General features: G+C 34.9%; 2 protein-coding genes and 1 long non-coding RNA gene across 3 annotated transcripts; 1 reads left to right on the top strand and 2 right to left on the bottom strand.

The window, feature by feature from the left end:
* Positions 1-5,177: 5,177 nt before the first annotated feature.
* LOC113766986 lies at positions 5,178-6,199 on the bottom strand. The gene is made up of 2 exons (XR_003467835.1): positions 5,950-6,199; positions 5,178-5,399 (listed from the first exon to the last, which is right to left on the bottom strand). It is a non-coding gene; the product is annotated as an uncharacterized LOC113766986 (long non-coding RNA).
* A 2,062-nt stretch (positions 6,200-8,261) lies between these two features.
* On the top strand, positions 8,262-9,095 carry LOC113764935 (universal stress protein PHOS34). The gene is made up of 4 exons (XM_027308980.1): positions 8,262-8,436; positions 8,610-8,704; positions 8,815-8,936; positions 9,008-9,095. The coding sequence occupies exons 1-4, from the start codon at positions 8,262-8,264 to the stop codon at positions 9,093-9,095; spliced, it is 480 nt and encodes a 159-aa protein (XP_027164781.1).
* A 1,317-nt stretch (positions 9,096-10,412) lies between these two features.
* LOC113764793 (translationally-controlled tumor protein homolog) lies at positions 10,413-12,494 on the bottom strand. Its single transcript, XM_027308792.1, has 5 exons — positions 12,378-12,494; positions 11,458-11,531; positions 11,110-11,238; positions 10,874-11,031; positions 10,413-10,721 (listed from the first exon to the last, which is right to left on the bottom strand). The coding sequence occupies exons 1-5, from the start codon at positions 12,403-12,405 to the stop codon at positions 10,604-10,606; spliced, it is 507 nt and encodes a 168-aa protein (XP_027164593.1). The 5' UTR covers positions 12,406-12,494; the 3' UTR covers positions 10,413-10,603.
* Between the last annotated feature and the right edge of the window lie 9,156 nt (positions 12,495-21,650).

The raw sequence follows: 21,650 nt of genomic DNA, 5'->3' as shown, positions 1-21,650 counted from the left end.
ACGGGCCAGCAAGGACCAAACAAAGTTTCAAAAGGCTTCTCTCCACCGAAAAAATAGAGCCTATTTCGGATGTTAACAAAGTCCCTTCCCTAACACTCAGTACTGCTGGACGCAGCTGAGAATCATCAAACAAATACTCCAGTGGGAGTGAATATATATAATATTTTGCAGGGTCATGGTAACTACAAGGCTTCATGCAAAACAACAGATATTTTTTTGCTTTGCAAAAAATTTGCAATATCTGGTTTTCCTGACAAACTCAAGTCCATCTCCCAGCAAAATTTGACGCATGTTTGATTGAAAATACAAAGATACAATGCTATGTTTAATGAGTAAAAGTAAAACACAAAAAACAACATACAAATGCAGTCACATTAACCAATCAAAGATTTTGAAATATTCCATGAAACGACCAGACAAACTAGTATTTCCCGCCGACTGTTTATACACTAAATATAACCAAAAAACAGTCGAAAGAAACCGATATCCAAAGGTAATCACAGTGAGACGGTAGCATGTACTAATGCCTACATTCGAATTATGCTTGAATGTTGAGCATGATAACCTTTCAAAAGTATAAATACAATCTCCAGAAAGCAATGCAGGTACGAAATAGGGGTTTGAGTAAAGCCATCCTCCATTATTTCAAGTCAAAGATTTTGTCTATAGTATTTGGGCATTGACACTCGAATTAGTCTTATCTTGACTACCATCAGAAATCAGATTTATGGTAAACACTAACAATGACAAAGAAATGGATTTGCATTATGGATTCCTCGTAAGCTACAAAATGGGTTAATAGCAACAGCAGTGTTAATTAGTAGCAAAGAATTTTCAAGTACACAGGGAAAGCCAATCCTGAATGTCAACAATCCAAAACTAGAATAGAGACACATCCTACAGAGGGACAAAACTGTAAAGTACTCTTTGTCCATGTCAAGAATGTAACTTTTTCCTGCCTTCTTGTCAATAACCTGGATCATAAAAGAATGTAAGACAGGCTTAACAGGTACATCATCTATCTTCGACGTGAAGCCAGGAACTATTACTATCCTCCATTGACCAGACAAACAAAAAAACCTTACTGGTGTTGTATGACATAATCCGTGCATGATACTCGAAGATCCTGAGTCCAACCGAACTGAAATGGGGAGGTAAAAGATGTGTTATCACACCAGTTGGATGAGTTTTAACAGATTTGGACTTGTTAAACGTTAATTGATAGATACTATCGTTTATGCAACTTCTTCTAATTTAGGGAGGAGAAAAGGAATAGCAGATGTGCACTATTTTCGAGTTTCCAACGGATGCATATGCATTTGTACACACCTAAATTGTAGGTAACATACCATGCGAATACACACAAGACGCATATCATATCGATCTCGATCCTCCCTCAATTAGCCATTTTTCCCAATTAACCCCACTTTTGCAGACAAAAATTAAAGCCTGAGGGAGACTCATGGACCGGAGCATCCGTTAGCCAAAAGCTTGCGGGATCAAATTCAACACAAAACGTTACACCACCAAACCAACACAAAACGTTACAATTAAGCCAGCAAAAGAGAGGATTTCTATTTACAGATGGTTTGTAACTTGATTGCGGAAACTAAGAAGGGATTGCTTGAAGAAAATAAATTTTGTCCGACAAAGTAACAAGAAATTAAAAATTTGTCCGAGTATACATGAATGGAATATGCATACTCCGTCCGAATTTGAAGTCACGGTCGTTGAAACTGTTAAAACTTGCGCAAACTACCCTTTTAGATTCAAGACCGTCGTCGGTCGTGGCCGTGGCAGCTAAATTCTTTGGTCACTTAGGATGATTTTCTGCAAATTAATAAATAAGAGTGAATTTTTGCTTTTGACAAAATAAGTTGGAGGTCAAGTAAGATATATAAGGGTGAACATAAATAGGTTGGGGGGTTGCAAAATTACTAAAGAGGCGCAATTAAGAAGGAGGTGAAAGATTCTAATCTAATTTTAGTATGCTACTTGATTTGAACAACCTATCAACCTTACGAAACAATAAAGTAAAATCACTATGAATTAATAACCTTGGGACCATATAAATTGTATTAATTTAAGGAGGTATTAATTAATCCATAAATTAATAAATATTTCATTAATTTATCGAGTGTACTTTTATATTCGTCACGTCTTGGGCAACGCGATGTGGGCTGAAATTGGCAGAGGGCTTGATTACACAACCCAACACGTGACGAATATAAAAGCCCTCTCTGGTCTTCTCTCCAATTTTGTGTGAGAAGATATCCTTATATACTATATAAGAACGAGTTTAGGACTAGATTTCAACCGCAGGGGTGAGGCTATTTTGGGAATGTGAGAGTGTTTAAAGAGTAATTGGAACATTGAGTACAAGTCATTATAGCTTTAATTTCACTATAATTACTTATATAACCTTTCAGACATTTAAGGTTAGGGGCAGGTTTGGTATGTTACAATGTTTGGTACCAAGTTGAGTATCAAGTACAACTGAATAAAGCTTGTGTTTTGATAGAATTACATAAAAGTCCTTTTAATCATTTATTATACTAACATCCAAGCCTTCCAATTTCCTGAAACCTTTCTCATCCGTTAAGAAATTAATTGGATGTTTACATAATTGGATTTTAATTACAATTAATTAACTTAATTATTATCTAAACAATCATTATCATATTTATGTCCCCATGTTTAGCCGATACCCTTTCTTCTTTTTCGGTTTCACCTCTTTGGTTTTATTATGGCTATTAAATATTTGGTGGAATGCATAGCTTTTCCTTTAAATTGAGGTGAGTTCTTTAGATTTGTCTTCTTCGATTGTAGTTTTTTTTTTTCTGATGATTGGTTTATTCAACAACTCCATATAGTTTGCCTTTTGATACTTCTAATTCCAAAAACTGACTAATTGTATTGTTTTCCTTAGTAGATCTTAGAGATTCTGTCTCTGATCAAAGTACAATTTGAGATAATGTTGTCATTTTTTAAAATAATCAGAAAAGCAATTTTATCATCTTCTCCTCCTCGGCCAAGGTATTATCTCCTTATTTAAGTCAAATAACCTTATTTCTCATGAACTTTCTCATATTGTTCTTGACTCCAGGGATCTGTTGACTACATTCCAGCAGTTATGGTTCAAGTAGTTATTTTTTCATGTAATATGATTTGGAATCCAGCTTGTGTTTATTTTAATTGGAAATTTTATGATTGTAAAATTTATTAACTTAGAATTTTGTACTTCATTGAAACTAAAAAAGAAAATTAATCATGCTACATAGTACTAAGATGTCATTTGCACTCTATTTGCTTTCCATGTTATGATCTCGTTCTTGTATTATACTGTTTATATAGTTTCAAATACAAAAAATTTGTTTTTTATGCTATCTAAAAGAATTTGTAGTGAATCTTGATGAGTTTAAATGCTTTAGCTACAGCACCATTTTGATTGCATTGTATTAATTCATTTACTCATAATTGTATGTTGTACAATGATAAATAATGTTTCTTGATTTGATTGAAGCAACTATTATCCATAGTTCAAACGAGTCAATTAAGTAGAAATGTTATATTGGATACTTATATAAGTAAACATTGAAAAATCATTAAGCAGTTTCTACCTATAGTTTGCAATTCGAATTCATATGAGGAATTTCTTCTGATTTTAGTTACCATTTTCTACAATTTCAAATTTAGAAAATATTATTTGCACCAATTGTTTATAATCAAGATAGTTTCAATTCAAATCTTTAACAATTATGCAGATTTGAACTTATTTATGATATTATAAAGAAATGCCCCTAGCAAAAAACACCAAATTTGAATAGTTTCTACAAAATTTTGAAAAAGACCACTTAAGTTTCTTATCTATCTATCATTTTTGGGCATTATTATCTTTGTAAAAAAACATGTGATTAAGTCGTATTATGCCCACCAAATTATATAAATAGTTAGTCAAAAATAAAATTATTTTAGATTAGATTGGATGCAAAGTGATTGATGGATAAACTTGACTTGATAATTTAGGTTGAGCTTAAGTCAAGGGAGAAATCATAAGCATTGCTTGAGGGATCTTTCACGAACATATATATATTCGAGAGATGAAGGGTCCAATTGATACTTTAAAATATTTTATCATCTTGGATAAGTTTTAGAAGAGACCTTTGGATACTTTTCAATTGCACTTCAAACATTTTTACATTTTCAAACTATCCTTATCTTTGCAGTTGAAATTCAAACATAACCTTTGATCGCAACGGATTGTTATATAGTATAACGATAAAGATGTCTCATTGCACATTATTTTTATTGACTCACTATGTAACTTATGATTTTTCTATTAAAATCACATGATACAATCATCATACTTCAGTTCTTATACTACAAAATATTAAACAATAATTATTAATTATCTTGAATCACAAGCACCAAATTCCCGCGCGTCGCGCGGGCTATCCCTCTCTAGTACATATATATATATACTAGATTTTTAGCCCTGATGCCATGCATCAGGCAGCTGAGACTCGTTATTTTTCTGTTATGTTTGTGTGTTTTTTTTTTCTTTGTTAGATATAGTAGTCATGTGGTTGAGTGTGTGTCTTTTTCTAATTACACAGATAAACATGACAGTGGCAATGACAATGGCAACCAATTCTATCATCTACCAGTGGCAATGACAGACCGTATGCATGTGTAAATTTAAAAGGAAAAATTATTAAATTTTTTTAGTAATTGTTGGAGATTTTTTTCTTTTTTAAAAATATGAATGAAAAAATTGTGTTTTTCTTCTTCTTTTTTTTTTTAGGAAGTTGTTGTTTTTTTTTTTTTTTTGTCAAATATCAACTTCAATATATATATAGATATAGGAAGTTGTTGATGGTTGTTGCTTTATTGGAAGTTTTTCAGTGGTTCATTGGTATGGAATATTTTTGCCCAAAAGGATATATAAATTGTTAGCATATTACAGGATAGTTTTGTCCCTCAGGGGTTTGAGTGACACCAAAAAAAAAAAAAAAGAAATAAATTGTTTGTGTGTGTATTGTTCTCCCGCATAGGCCAACCTAATGGGAAATAGATTGATATGGGAAATGATAGTAATTCTTCGGACAGATTAACCTGTCCCAACTCAACCAAACAATTATAAAGCTAAAAGAAGATAAGTTAATAGAAACAAATTGTAAACAAAATGCAGTAAAATTAAAAAGAAGATTTATAGTGGTTCAGCACTAAAATCGACGTCCACTATCCAAAGTCTTTCTTCCTAACTGGAATCTAAGAAGCTAAATTCCTTTGACAATTGTAATGCAAACAGATTGATACAAACCTGCTTAGAGATAACAAAGTGAGTCCCTTCCTTCCATTTGCCTTTCTTCAACAAGTTTCAACTTTTCGAGAATATACTGTTTACAAAAAAAAATGGTACAAATTGATTAACGGAAACCAACTAAAATAAATTCCACAAAAAAAAACATAAACAATTTGATTGTAAAAGGGCAAAAAAAGACACAATTTTATGTAAGCAAAGCAGAGGAAGAGGAATGGGAGGGGATTAAGCTCCAAAAACCAAGTCCAACCCATCGCACGAAATAAAAGCTGGTAATACACATAGTTGGTGCTACTGCGCCCGCAGCCGAGTTTGAAGAGGGGGAAGGATTGAACGACAACCTTCGGTGGGTTTACTAAATTCCCCTTCTTTGAAAACAAGATTGACAGCGGACTCCTAAATCGACAGTTCGCTCACGCTTTTCGTGTTCATGCAGCTATGCAGTGGAAGGGAAGAAGAATGAAAGCTAAGAAGACGCGGACTCCTAGATCGATAGTTTCGTGCTTTTCGTGTTCACGCAGCTATGCAGTAGAAGGGAAGAAGAATGAAAGCTAAGAAAAAATTGCTAAGAAGAATGAAAGCGGAGAATGAAAGCTAAGAATAATGACCGCCCACCGCCCACTGACCGCTAAGAATTGGTGAGTGCCAATATTGTGAGCAGAAATTTCTGGCTAGCAAAATCGTCCCCCACCGCCCACTGACCGCTAGGAATCGGTGACTGCCAAAATTGTGAGCAGAAAGTTGCTGACCGCCACTGGCCAGAGAAAGCTAAGAAGAAGAATGAGGAATTGAAGCGGTGCTCCCAAAACCAAGAACAGGCCAAGAATGAGAAGAAAAGCATGAGAGCCACGCGGATGAGAAGAAAGGAATGAGAGCCACGCAGACAAAGGAAATTCCAGCGCAGCCACTAAACACCGAATGACAAAGGACCAAAACGCCCCTCAAAAATAGGACCAAAACACCCCTCAAAGCCACAAGAATCACGCGATAACCGGCTCATCCTGCACTGTTCACAAAGGCTATCGACGCTTTATATATGTAAGATATACTAGTAAGGCCTGGCTGTGTGTACCCACTCTAAAGTGTTTAAGGGTAACAAAATTTGAAAGATTGTTTATGAGTTAAGTGTCATGTGTAAATATATTATAAAGAGCATCTTAATGCATTGCTGGTTAATAAAAGGAAAAAATTTGTTGTAATAAAAAGCAAGTATTAACGCATAAATAAAATAAAATAAAATTGATAGGAAAAGTGTATATTGTGTTTGATGACAATTCCAATCGATTTATATAGGTTTAACGGGTGCTAAATAAAATAAATGAAGTGACAAATCTAGAGTAAAGTGAAAGGCAAAGTAAAAATCTTGAGTACTGAAAGTAATGCTATAAAAGGAAAATACAAAACATGCAAAAGAAAGTATATGTTACTATAGCAAGATATAAATGCATAGATTTGTTGAAGTAAAAGTAAGAAAAATTGTATTACTAAACATGAGAAAACAAAAAAGTGAAGGGAGCTTTCTCTCCTATGTGAGAACGAGAAGGAAATGAAGCACAATAAAGGTTGATAGTGTACGTAAGGGTGTGTACTATACTATTCAAGATTAGTTTGTTGATAATAATTTCATCTAAAAAAGTAGTCTATGAAAACTGAACTAAGCTAGTACTTTGTCTTTCAATCTAATGGTTATAAATTGATGAAGTACAATTGATAATTCATCAAAAGGTTGACTTTTTTATAAAGGACAATCTAATTTTGAAGAAAAATGTAAGTATCTAATCTGGTTAGATAATTGAGAAAAAGTTGAGTAGTTGAAGAATGATTGCGTTATTTGACTTATGACTTATTACAAGCAAAACAAAGGAAAAATAGGAGAACCAATCGATCTATAAACTGGCTTATTAAATAATTTAATAATGCAATAAGTTTAAAAAAAGTTGTTCTCTCCAAATTAGAACTTATAATAAATAAGCTTTATTAAATAATTTAATAATCTAATAGTATAGAAAATAAAAAAATGCAAATCTAACGGTTACCATGAAAACAACAACAAAAAGCATTTTAATGAAATATAATAGAGATACACATATCTTTGTCATTTAGACGTTAATGCATTCGTTTGATTAAGAAAGGAAAAAAATTAATTGTAATAAAAAACCTTATTAAGGTATAAATGAATTAAAATAGAATTGATAACAAAATAAAATTAGTATTAAATAATCTTTTTCATTACATTAACAAAATAATAAAATGTCAAAGAATATAACAATTTGAAAAAATCCATTCAATTTGACGATTTGTAACAAATGCAACTTAATTTTAATATAGCAAACAATTCTCCAAGGCCTTGCAGCAAATATAGTAAGCAGTATATTACATTTTATTAAAGATGTTGTTATGTGAAGACAGAGGTAAAAAAGAGAAAATCCAGAAACGAAACAGGGAACATTTCACTCAAGAAAAAAAAAAAAGAGTTCAATAAATTGAAACATCAGAATTTGTAGGAACTGAATGCAACATCTTTCTTTTCATTGATGCTTAAAAAAAAGATGGTTAAAACGGAAAAACAAACCCAAAGAGCTAGTTGACCAGGAAGTTGAAGTACAACCGTACAACAAACTTTGCCTGGTTTATCTGCCGTGCATTGGACAGAGACCAAGTCTTCAGGAGAAAAAATTGGTTTCCTTAAGAACTCCGTCACACATCACGAAATTCCAACTTTCAATCCGAATTCAACGGATTGGGAAAGGACATCGTCGTTCCAAATCTAACAGCCTGCGGATTCCAGAATACCAGCTATATAAGATGATCAAATGGGATGCGATCATACTCGGCATTTTTTCAATTCAACGAAGAAAACTTTTATTTATCTTTGGGAAAAAGGCAGAGTTCAAGAAGACTAACTGAAGTCATCAAATTAATCAACAAATAAACAACAATGGCAGGTGGGAAACAAGTGATGCTTCTTGCAATTGATGATAGTGAGCATAGCTTTTATGCTCTTAAGTGGACCCTGGACCATTTCTTCACTCCTACATCGAATGCCCTGTTCAAGCTCGTTATTGTCCATGCCAAATATCCTCCTACTTCTGTTATTGGACTTGCAGGACCTGGTAAATGAATATTACCTCTTTCCTTTTCATAAATTTTCAGAGATAAAAGGAAGCTTATTAATTGTGTGACCCTTTCATCTGACAGATTTTCACTTTCATGCATACAATCGAATAAACTTTAAGGCATTAAGGCATGCTCTTGTTTGCATTAACAAGATTTTGTTTGCTTGTAGGATCCACGGACGTGCTGCCACTTGTGGAAGCCGACCTGAAGAGGACAGCTGATAGGATTATCGAGCAAGCTAAGGAACTCTGCAAGGAAAAAGAAGTGAGGAAGCTGAAAATTTTGAGCATCATTTTTGTATAGTGCATAGTTTCTGTAGTTTGATAAGAGCCTGATGCATGATTACGACAAGCCAATCATAATTTTCTATGCAGGTGGAAGATGCAGAATTTGAAGTGATCGAAGGGGATGCCAGGATGGTCATGTGTGATGCCGTTGACAAACATCATGCATCTCTCTTGGTTCTCGGTAGCCATGGATATGGGGCTTTGAAAAGGTGAACCTATTTTCAAGTCTTTAAAAGATGGTACCAATGAATCCCTGAACTCAACCTTGTTAATTCTGCAGGGTTGTTCTGGGCAGCGTCAGCGATCACTGCTCCCACCATGCTCACTGCTCTGTGATGATCGTGAAGCAGCCTAAAGTACACCACTAAAGCCCAGGCCCTCCTTTTCGATCAATCAGATGGCAAAGAGGTTTCAGTTTTCCAGATCAAGTTTTTGACTGACTCCTAAATGACCATCACAGAATACAAGGATACAATAATCTTCTATTTGCTGATCTTCTTCAATGCTGCAAGTTTAGTGTTTAAGCAATTGGTCAATCCAGTCATCAGTAGTGAGCTCATGCCAGTATAAGAGTATTTCCTTCTTTTTTTATTTTTATTTTTATTTTTTGTTGGAAGAAGCATTTGTTTTCTTCTTTTAATAGCTGACAGGGTTAATTATAATATTGTAAAACTAAAAACCTACCATGGGATTAACCCATTGGTCTTTGACTTTGCTTTGATTCATCCTTCAGACTGGGATTAAGATTTTATGACTAATAGTCTCAGGATGTTTTAACCCTTTTGGTAGCCAGTGATCAGGTGTTTGATCTTACAAGTGTGCAGATACATTATATAGTCCCATGCTACACACTCGATCACTGTTCCAAGCTAGAGTTTTTTTTCTTCCTTTTTACACTTACCATAATTTCTGGGAATTTGAATAAAGCTTAATCCTGCCTAATCCCTAAACATGAAAATTAACTAAAATGAGGCAGAAAGAGCTTTACAGAGATACGCTAATTGTAATGGATAGCCTTCCATCTTTCCTACGAGGTTAAACTCACCGCCCACGGAAGAAGCCTAAAGTACACCACAAAGGAAGAAGCCTAACATACACCACTAGCGACCCTCCCTCTCGAGACTTGATCAATCATATGACAAAGCGGTTTCGAGTTTTCCAGGTCACGCTTTTGGCTGCCTGCCCAGATGACCATCAGCGCAACATCACTCAACATAGGATGCAGCGATCTCATTTGCTGTTCTTCTTCGACATAGTAGCGAGCTCAAGCCCTCATACAAGTACCTTGCTTTTTCTTTTACCCAACCGGTTGATTGTACCATCGTAAAACTACCTGCCCATCCTAGGATTAACCCGATGGTCTTGTGACTTGTATTCAATGCATCCCTTAGACTGGATCTCAGATTTTGGGACTAATAGTCACAGTGCTGCATTATACCGGTTATCAGGCGTTTGATCTTTACAATGTGTAGCCGACATATTTGCCAAATAAAAATAGATGTATATCTACAAGTATGCAGATACACTCGACCGATGCTCAAGATATATATAATCTTTGAGATTTTTCTGAGCTTACCATAAATCCTGAGCAATCAACTCAATCCCTGAGTAATATTAATTTCTAAACACGCCAATTAGCTAAAAGGGAGGCAGAAAAAGCCTTACAAAGACACGCTAATGGGTGAGGGTAACATTACCAAGAATAATTAGAGAATTTTGTAAATTATAAGATACCTCTGATCCAGAAAAAACAATCATTAATGGTCAAGGAAACTCGATAAGTTGCAAAGTACACAGATCAAAAATGCAATAACAGCTACTAAAACTACAGCAAGCACCAGTCTCTCTCAAAGCCCAAAGACAACATTATTTTTATCTAGCACTTGACCTCCTTCAGGCCAACGCTAAAATACAAGAAAGTCGGATCGGTGGCACCATCTTTGTAGTAAGCAAACACCAAGGTACTGTCATCGGCCATGCTCTCCCCCACAAAACTGTCAACATGAGTGAACCTTGACCATTTAGTATAAAAACTCTAATTTGCAGTGTGCTCAAACAATCAAATACTTCCAAAGAATTACAAGCAGAAAAATAAAAAAAAAGAAAGAAAAGTGAACGAGGAGGCATTAAAGGAGGTTGCACTCACAATTGGAGGTCACCGAGCTTTGAGAGCAAGTACTTGGTTGCGCCCTCAATATTCTTCTTAAAATGCTCTTGCTTCTCTGCATCTATCTTTGGCGTCAACAACTTGATATACTTCTTTATGTATGCAACAAATTGCTTCTTGTCAAAAGGAGGTTGCTCCTGCAAGGTAATAAATTAGCTTCATATTCCCTAAACGCAATAGTCAACCTCATCCAAATAGTAAAATCAGACAAAAACCTGGAGCCTAAATGTGTCAACAATGTCCACCACCTTCACAGCCTGGTCATCAACACCCTCATCCTCTCCACAACCTTCGGCAGAAGGGTTTGCACCAATGTCTACTTCAACAGCTCCTTGGACAACCCACTGGAATTTACAAATTTGCAGCAAATCAGACTTTACAAAACTCTTAATCATTTATACTCTTATGTAAGGTAAAAAGATGCTGGAATAAGAAACTCATTGGTTGCCAACATACCAACAATAGACAAGTCATAATGCTTGCACAAGTAATGATCATCATAATAGAAATTCAGATCTTTTCCAAAATTAAGCAAGTTAAACAGAAAAGAGAACAATTTTCACCTTTCCCTCAACTTCCCAGAGGATCCCGTTCTCAATTTCCTTGTATGGAAACGAGTCCGAGAGAAGCTCATCACCTACACAATCATAGAAGTGAATCAAGAAGAGAGTTAAACACGAGATTCACCAAAACAAATCAAAACATACTCTTAAAAGCCGGTGTAAGAGAAAGTAGCAGGGGACATTAATCAGCAGTAGCTAATAGTACAAAATCGGATTAATTAAATGAGCACAATCCTTCTTTTAAATCTCTTTTTATATCCAAGAGAAAGTTTAGTCCCACTCTATCAATGCAATAACAAAAGAAATTTCACACAGACTTCCGATCCAAGTTACAAATCAGAATCAGCCTTCTCCAACCCATTCCAAAATGTTCATAGGCAGAAAGAGCAACTGGTGTTTTGGGGGGGGGGGGGGGAGGATGTCAAAAACCGAGTAGATATCCACTCTCAATAGTAACAACACGTGTATATCCACCTAAAAACTGCGACAACCAAACAATTCCGCTGACCTTTTGCACCAAAACATAAGTTCTGAAAATGTAATCATCCAATTCCCGAGCGCATGCGAAAAAGACTTAATCTTTAACACGGAAATTTAAAAAAGACTTGATTTTTAATAGGAATCAAATCACAAACAATCAGTAAGAGCAAAAACAAAGAAAAATTAAACCATTGGTAACAACAATTCAGAATCCAATTAACCATCAAACCCCTCAAAAACTAAAGGCCACCACAGAGCAAACTACAGATTCAATCTAACACAGATCTAGAAATTAACCTTGCAAAAACCCTATCGAAAACCCGTTATACATAACTAAAAACCAAGCCCAGAAAGCAAAAGCAACTCAATCAGATCACACATCTATAGAACTACAAATTCATTCGTAAAACCAGAAAAACAAAAGTCAAAAGTGTGTGTACCGGTGACTAAATCCTGATAGACCAACATGATGATGATGAGGACAAGCCTAGCTCTCGGATCGCTCCAGACAAAAGGTTACTGCTACAAGGGAGAGAGGTTGAGCGAGAGAGGGACCTCTGAAGCTTGGGCAGCCACAATATATAGGGCGAGGGTTCTGGGGAAGAAGTAGAACATCAATTTACAAAAATAGGATAATCTTTCGTTTATTGACAATTTCGTCCTTCTCAGTCTCAGATGAATACTAAGGCTCAGGACTCAGGAGTTCCAGATTTGGATTAATTCGCGGGCTCAATGACAAGACGGACTTTTTTATTTTGGGTTGGGCTTTATACTCTATAGAAATGGAATTGTCCTGGGTAAGAAACTTGGGCCTATCAAAATTGAGGTCTGCTCTTTTGAGCGGAAAAGTTCAGCCTAACTTTTGCAGTCCGTAAAATCTATCACCGATGAAATTGTTCTCTTGGAAATTTTTAATTTCTGGCTACTATTCCTAAGTAAAATAATATATAGATAAATGGCAAAAAAATACTAATTGAAAGGATTAAAGCACAATTAGTGCACAAAGAAATCTAGACATCTGCATGGCATGGCATGGCATCTACTGCTCTGCTCGGACCAAGTGATTCATTGAGTTGTGTGAAAGGTCTAATTCCCTTGTCATTGTAATTTGAAGTGAGTTATTAATACTCTAGTCAAGGCATATAGTTTCCTTTGAAGCTATTTATTACTAAAAGAAATTGTTTTCAAATATGGATCCTCTTTGTTCTAGTGGATGTAATTAAAGTTTATGCCTCATGAATTTTGGGTCAAGAGTGTTTATTCAAATTTTTTTTTTTTGGTATTTCGAATATTCAATTGAAATAATCATATTTGTAAAACATTTTTGTTTCAAAAAAAATTTTAGATCATCTAACTGATCCCTAAATAGTCACTTGCAGATTTGAGCAAACTTATTCGTTATATATTTTATTCAACAAGTTAGAATAACTATTAAAGTATGAAGACCAAACTATGGATTAGGATGCATTGAAAACTGATGATTCATGGACTACAAAGCTTTTAATTGGATGGAGTTTGACATATTATAACCTTCTGATAGTATTTAACAGCTAGAAAACTAGCAAATTAATAAGCTTTAGATACAGGTGAATTTGCGATATAGTGTTGCATTGGAGCTGATATTGCAGTCCATGGTTTAGAAAATTCTTTTAAGAATTCGAAAAAATATGTACATATTTTTATAATAGAAAGAATGACGAAGAATTCAAATAAAATGATGAAGAAAATCTATTAGCTGAGTTATGTTGCATTTTCAGTTATATTAATATCTATAGGCCATAAAAAGCAAACTTCTTTTAAGTTCCATAAAACATAAATAAAACCAAATAAGATCAATACCTTACCATTGACTTTACAAAATCTAAAAAAAAATGCTCATATGTTTGTCATATCTTCCATTACATAGATAGGGTTTCAATTGTTTCTTTCACTGCAGTTACTAATTAGAAATTTATTATATTGTATACATTTTTAGAAAATAAAAGTGGATAATAAGTGTTTAGTTAGTGAAAACAATACTCGTTTTAGGTTTTATTAATTCTCTCCTAGGTATTCCCCATGCAATACATACAATTATTAGGATGCAAGATCGATTATCATTAAAGTTTTTGCTTAATCATCACTTTTACAAAGTATAGATTAGAATCGCAAAAAAAAACCAAATATCACTTATTTTTGAGCGGGTGTAACCTTGTTAGGGTTAGTTGTCGTTGATGACTTATAAGTTATTGCGTTTAATCCTTAATTAAATGGTTACAAGATTATATTTCTCGCTGTACATGTTATATAGAAAATAGGGTTTAGACTATTAATTAAAGATATAATAATTTGATGTTACTTTATAACTCATCATTATGAGTGCAAAGTCTCCAGAAATATCCTTAGTCACGAGCAAATTAAATCCTAACCTTTATGAAAAATTTTGGTTTCACAGTTACATGTGCATACATATACCCTTGACTAAATGCTTTAGCAGTACTGTAGTAAAATAACTAAAGTTGACGTTTTATAAAAGAAAATTGTATGCTTTGATATACTCATAATTCATTTGTTGCAGCACGCCATTATGTTGTTATGCTTCTTAAAAGTTGTTTGACATGCATAAATGCTCAGATATGTTTTCATAAATTGTTTTGGTCCACAAGTTTAATAGTGATTTATTTTCTGTGTCAGCAAAATCAAATCTAGAGCAAGGTTGCACCCAAAAAGACAAGTAATTAAGATTTCAGTGACAGCTTGGATATACTTGAATAATGCCGAACAAAGTACATCATCAATAAGTAAAACGAGTAGAGGGGTGCATCAGTTCTTTAAGAAAATTCATATTTCTCTTGTATCTTTTGGGTAATGTTACATTCGCCCCTTGAGTTTTTACTAATGAAAAAAGGGCGCCCTTCTATACTATATGTTCCTTTGTAAGCTCAACATACATAGCGTTAGGGAGAGAGGCAGAATAGGTGGGGAGTTTTTGTCTCAAATGTTAGAGTTGATGTTTTGGTGGTCAAACTGTTACATGTAAAAGTTTAGAGGGCCAATGTTACTCTAGTTCAAAAGTACATTGTAATTTGATTTTGCTTTTTGGAAATATGGTAACCATTATTATTTACTTTCCATATTAACAGAATCATTTATGACAAGGAGCCATTCTACACCGAAGCCCAGGTGGATATACTTGACAACGAATAAAATAGTTCATGAACCTGCTAATCTCTTCTATATATACAAGCAAATATTATTGGGTCTAATATCTGTTAAGATATACTGTGTAGAGTGAGAGCAACAAGTGCCTGTGAGATTAAGAGTTATGGGTTCCAGAAGTCAGGTTTCTTCTGCTGCACAGGAAACTCCATTCATCGGAGAGTGTTCAATTTGCTTGGAGGACGTGGTCGACAATAACTCCCGAGCCATTGCTAAGCTGAAATGTGGCCACACATTTCATTTGTGTAGGTTTTAAGTGGATTTCCTAATGTTGCTCTTTTCATTTGCTTGATTATTGATTATCTCCATACGTGATATATTGCCTGAGATTGAATTGTCCAAAGTCTTGGTCTTATTAGTTTTTTCACCCTAGAAGTTACGTATAGCTATCTCGCTCTTTCTCTCTATCTTTTCTTTTTGTTTGTCCTTTGATTTATATTCAGTGTTCGTACCTGTCTCTCTTAGAAGGATTCTTTGATCTCGGATGCTTCCTTTCTCTTTGGTGTTTTTCTGTCTGATTTGAGTTTATGACCTTTTTTTAAATTTTTTTTTGTTTAATGGGTTATCCTTGTTCTAGCCGGGGGAAAAAAAAATACAACGTCAAATGGCATAGATCACCTCTCAAGTACACACAGAAATTCTGTCTACCTAAATGAATCTGAATTTACATGAAAGCAAGATAAGGGGAGACGATTTTGCACCATTATACTTGGTTATAAATCTTTTATTCCATTTTCTTCTCTGATTTGTGGGTGCAATTTTTACAGTTCTTTAATTACTTATGACAAAAACTAATGAAGTCTATAAAATAAAAGAACTTGGGGGTAGATACTCTCTTATATTCAATCCCAAGGGTATATCGGTTTATGTTATCACGAATATATATAGGAGTTAGAAAGTGTTTTCTTTATATTTTTACTTTATAACATCTTAAAGATAAAAAGGGTTTTGACGATTTTTCTATACCGGGGCATATATTATGAATACTTATTGCCTGATTGACTATATTATCTTTTCCCCGGAAAGAGAATTTCATATGCTTATCCACATTCCTCGGATAACATTCGTGCCATTTTTTCATCTAATGAATTAATTTTTGTTGTGGAAAAAAAATACTTCAATTGGTTATTTCCAATTTTTCGAAGAACTTGTGGGCAAGATTAAGCATACCGGCCAGTGTATAGTTAAAACCAAAAAAAAAATAAAAATTCAATGGTAAATGGTATAATTTACCTTACAAGTGGATCGAAAAAGTTGGTTTACATATATAAATCTGAATTTACATGAAAGCAAGAAGAAGGGAAGACAATTTTGCGCCGTCGTACATACATCTAAATCAGTAATTCCTCATGTAGGTAGCTTTTACAGTTATTTACTGACATTACAAAATCTAGTTTAGTCTATAGAATAATTCTTGGATAGGTACTTTCACTTAGAATTAAGCTCAAAGGTATGTTTTGTTATGTTATCATACATAGGAGTTCGAAACCTGTACTGCATTCTTTTCTTTTCTGCGTCATATTTAAAAGAGGGTTTTGATGATTCTTCTGTTGGGGAATAAATAGAGTCCTTTTATGATTTGTTGAAGATCAGACCGTATTATATATCTTTTTCCCCATCCAGAATTTCATGTCCACAAACAATTGTGACTTTTCTACTAGAACTAGCAGGTGTCAGCTACCAAAATAAGTAAAGGAATAATAAGTACAATTGATTCAATCGGCAAATTGGCGAGTCCACACTGTTGTAAATATTTATTTTGCTTGATCTCTAAAAAAATATTTTATTCATCAACTTTTGCTCTTTACAAAGTCATAAGAATGTTTCGGCTTAAACTGGTGATATATAAGCCGTTTAAGTTTGAGAATCCATGAATACCTCTTAGAAGAGAGTGAGCAAACAAAAAATGTCCTGTACATGTCTAGTTTTTCCTGATCTCATGTTAGTGGCATCATAACTTTTACCATAATCTCTTCCTCCTTTTATTTTTATTTTTGTTAATTCTACTTCTTTTTTCTACCTGCAAGTGATTTAAACTTGTTGTTTTAACAATTTTTTGTTTGTCTCTTGCAGCATGCATTGGATGCGAGTTTAACGCCAGGGGTGCAATGCAATGCCCCAACTGCAGGTCGATGGAGACCAGCGATTGGTTGTACAGCATGGAAGCTCCTGGGCTTGATACCATTGATGAAGATCCTATGCTTGATGTCATTGCCGAAGAGAGTGATGAGGAGACCAGCAATGCAGATGCGGTAATACCATTTATATGTCTTTAAATCTTTTTTTCAGTTCATGTTGTGCTAAGGTGAAGAGTACAATTAACGTCAAATAATTTGCTGTCCGCTAGATTAGGCTTGTGACTTGTAAGAATAGGCAGTACAGACGAAGGCCAGGAGAATGCAAGGGAAAATTTTTTGAAACCCAATACAGATATAAAGCAAAAACTAGATAGGTTTAGCCCTATGGACTATTGCTTGTGCTTTGTCCTGCAAACTAGAATGGTTTAATGATAATGGTAGCTGCTATACATTGCAAATTCCAGTGAAGATGACTGGCAGTGCCGTTATCGGCAATTAACACAGAAGATCTAGCCATAATTTAAGAGCAATTTTACTGTAACATCCGTTTATATATGCTAACAATAGAACTATAATAATTCTTGCTATGTTAATTCAGAGAAAATTTATACAGATAATTAAAGCCAGACAAATTTACTAGTAATTCAGTTGCATGGCCATGCTGCTTTAGTAGACATGTAGAGGTTCTGTACCCCTTAGTACAAAGAAAGAATGTGAGCAACTCTGCTATTCAGATTTCCTGCTTAGATAGTTAAAAAAAAAATGCCAATCACTAGACGATAATAATCATACATCTTGTGCATTATACTTCAGCGATTACTAACTGTAGTACTTGAATTCTCCATGACCAGGACCAGGAGCAGGAGCAGGAGCAGGAGCAGGATCACAATTACCAGAACCAAAACTTTTTTCAGTGTCTACATGGGCATCCTCACTGCCCAGGGCCCGACGACGGTGATGATGCATGGCCTTTACGAGTTTACAGGTGAACACTTTACTTGAGAGCTTCCTGCCTTTAAGATTTTGATCCTTTCCCTTTCTATCAAAAATTAAGCATTTGACGTTGAAATCTTCGTTTACATACCTTCTTCATTTTTCTCAGAGATGTTACTTGTTGAAGTTAGATATAGTTTGTGAAGAGTTTTGTTTGGGGGGGGGGGGGGGGGTGAGTGCTTTTCAAGCTTATTACTTCTAAGTTAACATTTTTTATTCTTCAAAATATTTTTCAAATTTTAGGCCTGTATGCATCTGAACTATTTCAATGCCAAATTGAACTTAAGCGTCTCCACTAAATTGACATATAATTTCAAGGAGGGCCAAGCAAATAAATTGACATATAATTAACCCGGAATTTTATTCCCATGATAGATAGAGACATGAAATTCGCTTAGCATATACTATTGATATCATTCTTCTACGTTTGGCAGGCCAACAGGGGCACTCCAAGTTGGAGGTAAGTTCTTCTTTCGGCAAAAACAAAAGGTTTATTTTCATTTTATTAATCCTTAAAAAAAAAGAAAAGAAAAACAAGATGTTTGTTCGACCATGTCATGAATATGCAGGCAATAGCAGCAACGTTGGTTTCCCCGACGTCGGTGTCCACCAGCATAACTATTTCCCCTTGACACTAGCACGGCTGGCACCACCCTCCACCCCTCTCCATGCAAGCAATGTTAATGATGCTGCAATTGGCCTTGCCAACAATGTCGTCAACTATAGGCCCCCTGCTGCTCTTGTCCCCATTGGGTAAGTTCTACTCTTTTTTTTTTTAGTAGCAAGTTAAATATTCTGCCAGCTTGTTACATGATTAACTAAATGCATGTCCGAGATCGATATCCAAATGAGTAAAAACCTTTTTCTTGTTATCGGATGATCCGTCATTCAAATCCATGTTTTTTTAAGTGAATTCCACGTATTTAATACCTACTGTTGAGTGTTAACCGATACTGCTACTAAATATTCGTACATCAATATATGCATGTCTGTAATCACAACTAGTATTTTGATATAATTAAGCATATAATTATGAAGAAAATTGATTATATATTTGTAAGGTCTGATCCTTCTGTTGGCAGACCTCATTTTCATCCAAGTCTGGCGACGTACCCCATTTGGCACGGGGGCAATCCGCCATCTCCATTGATGGAGGTTGTGTTAGCCAGTAGAGGAGGACCATATTGGGTTCCTCGCCATGAGCTGAACCTAGCTGGACCAGAGCCATCGGTGTTCAGTCAGGGCAGAGGCTGCACTACTTCTGCTGATCATCATGTGGAGCTTAACATGGAGCAGCCGCCGCCTCTTTTTCCCTCTACCGGCGACTATGGCGGTAATCCCAGTGAGGCTGCGAATCCAGAAGATGCAGATGCTCCAAGAATGATACACTTCCTGTGAAGCTTATCATGCAGAAACCATTAATAACCCTGGATATCGGGCAACCAAACCTAGTTTGGTCTATGGGAATTTTCCAGAAGACTTTGTTTTCTTAATCCAGTCATGTTTCGACTGCTTTGTTTTATGTTTGTGTTGTTGCGAGACATTCCTTGACTTCCTTTAAGTATTATGCATGCGTGTAATAAATGGTTTTCCTTGTCTATACCAGCTGGTGGTGAGCTGTATCAAGGAAAGAATACAATCCAATATTTTCTATAATATGTTTATTGGACTTTTTGCGTTCCTGAATCTGTCTGTAGACTGTACACATATTGCATCATTTCTGAGTCTTGCAGGGATATACTTTGATTTTTAGGTGCGGCCGAGTAAGGCATATATCTCATCTCATAGGGGCGATATGGCAAGTAGATATAGTCAGTTGATAGCAAAAGTCAGTCATGTAGCTTTATTTGCATTACAGTTTTGGATTTCAATGTCACTTTTATCGGCATATACAGCTTTATTTTCAAGGTTGGATCATGATACTTGTAAAAAGAAGCCAAAAGATGGCTACAGCATACAAGTATTAGCCAACCTCATTGTCATGTAGCCTAATATTATAGGGATGTTGGACATTTCTGTGTGTAAGTTCGTCAAAGACTCCAAATTATATGCTTGGGTAGGAAGAGAACGTTAATGATGCGATTGTTCAAGATAAGTGAAAAGTTCCAAGCTAGATAGATATCATACCTAGTTAAGCACGCTTTGGTCAAGAACTAGAGAGGAATATCGTATCATTACTAGCTAGAAGGTTTATATCCCAGTCAGCCGTTTACAACCAAAATATCTGCTTCCATTTTGAAAATATGCAAACCACAATAAGGGGGATTATTAATTAATATACCCTTAAAGTGGAAGCAATTACAAAATAAAATAAATTGGAAGGATGTTTGGCCAAACATCTAGCAGCTTTGCTGTCTCTGTTATGGCAGAGAATTTGCTAGTGAATAGGAATCAGCTGGAGCATTTTCTTGCCGTCCAGCGTTAGTATCCTCATCAGGCTTTCCTCCAGTAGAGACACTCATTCGTCAAATCAAAGGCTTGGAGTCAAAAATAATGAAGACTCAATGAGAATAAGCACGATTTAGGAAAAAGAAAGAAAGAGAGATATTTATGAGATGTTTTTCTCATTCACTTACAGATGTTAATCATATTATTAGCAGTATATATAGTGTTAAGGACGAATCCCAGGCTTTGTAATGAGGTGAGTAATTGCATTTAATGAGGAGGTGTATACCTACCAGACCAACCTTTTTCCTTTTGCCCTTGTGTGTGTGCGTGTGTGTGTGTTTGGGTTGAGAAACACAAAAGTGCTCAATATAGAAAATGTAACATGGAGAGAAGAAGTTGCAGATTGCTGGTTCTAAACGCACATTCCATATAATAAGCTGTATGTTGTTGATTATAAACTCTAGATTTGCGTAATCTTATGGTTCATGTTGTGATCCACATTCTGCAACCAAAAGAAAATATAGTTAACCAAAAGAAAATATAGCTAAATAGTTTTCATTATTGCTCGATATTTTTCGAATCCTTCTGAAAATTTCCGGAGTTGAAAGGATCAATTCTCAATGGTGGTGCTATTTGTTTAGCTGTGAAATCAGGCCATGGACATTGCAACTCTCTAATTGACCTAAACTAGGAATATGTAAATCTTGCATGCCATGAAATGCTATTTGTTTTACATAATCAGTGTTTATTTCCTAAATCATTCTTCAAAGGAACTTTACAAAAGTGGAGTATAATATTTTATATTAATCTTCTATATAATGACAGTGCATATACTTTTATCAATGGATGTCCGACACATAATCCGAATATAAATTTGAAACTCAAATTTTACAGATATATCATATAACTAATCATAATAGTGTATACATTGTCTGTATAAATTACTCTAATATTTTTGCATATGAAATTTTGTCATCAAAATATTTTTCAGGTATAAATTATTTTTCCACCGGAAAAGCTAGATCCAAGTAGAACTTTTAAGCCCATGCAGCAAGT

The sequence above is a fragment of the Coffea eugenioides genome, chromosome 3 (assembly GCF_003713205.1).
Source record: "Coffea eugenioides isolate CCC68of chromosome 3, Ceug_1.0, whole genome shotgun sequence".
Lineage (NCBI taxonomy): Eukaryota > Viridiplantae > Streptophyta > Magnoliopsida > Gentianales > Rubiaceae > Coffea > Coffea eugenioides.
This window is presented reverse-complemented; position numbering and strand designations above follow the sequence as displayed.

Excerpts from the sequence above, each read along its gene's own strand:
- LOC113764935 (XM_027308980.1), top strand. The coding sequence starts at position 8,262 with ATGGCAGGTGGGAAACAAGTGATGCTTCTTGCAATTGATGATAGTGAG. Across the intron at positions 8,437-8,609 it reads TATTGGACTTGCAGGACCTG|GATCCACGGACGTGCTGCCA; the intron begins GTAAATGAATAT and ends GTTTGCTTGTAG. Across the intron at positions 8,705-8,814 it reads AACTCTGCAAGGAAAAAGAA|GTGGAAGATGCAGAATTTGA; the intron begins GTGAGGAAGCTG and ends TTTTCTATGCAG.
- LOC113764793 (XM_027308792.1), bottom strand. The coding sequence starts at position 12,405 with ATGTTGGTCTATCAGGATTTAGTCACCG. Across the intron at positions 11,239-11,457 it reads TCTGGGAAGTTGAGGGAAAG|TGGGTTGTCCAAGGAGCTGT; the intron begins GTGAAAATTGTT and ends TGTAAATTCCAG. Across the intron at positions 11,032-11,109 it reads TTGACACATTTAGGCTCCAG|GAGCAACCTCCTTTTGACAA; the intron begins GTTTTTGTCTGA and ends ATTACCTTGCAG.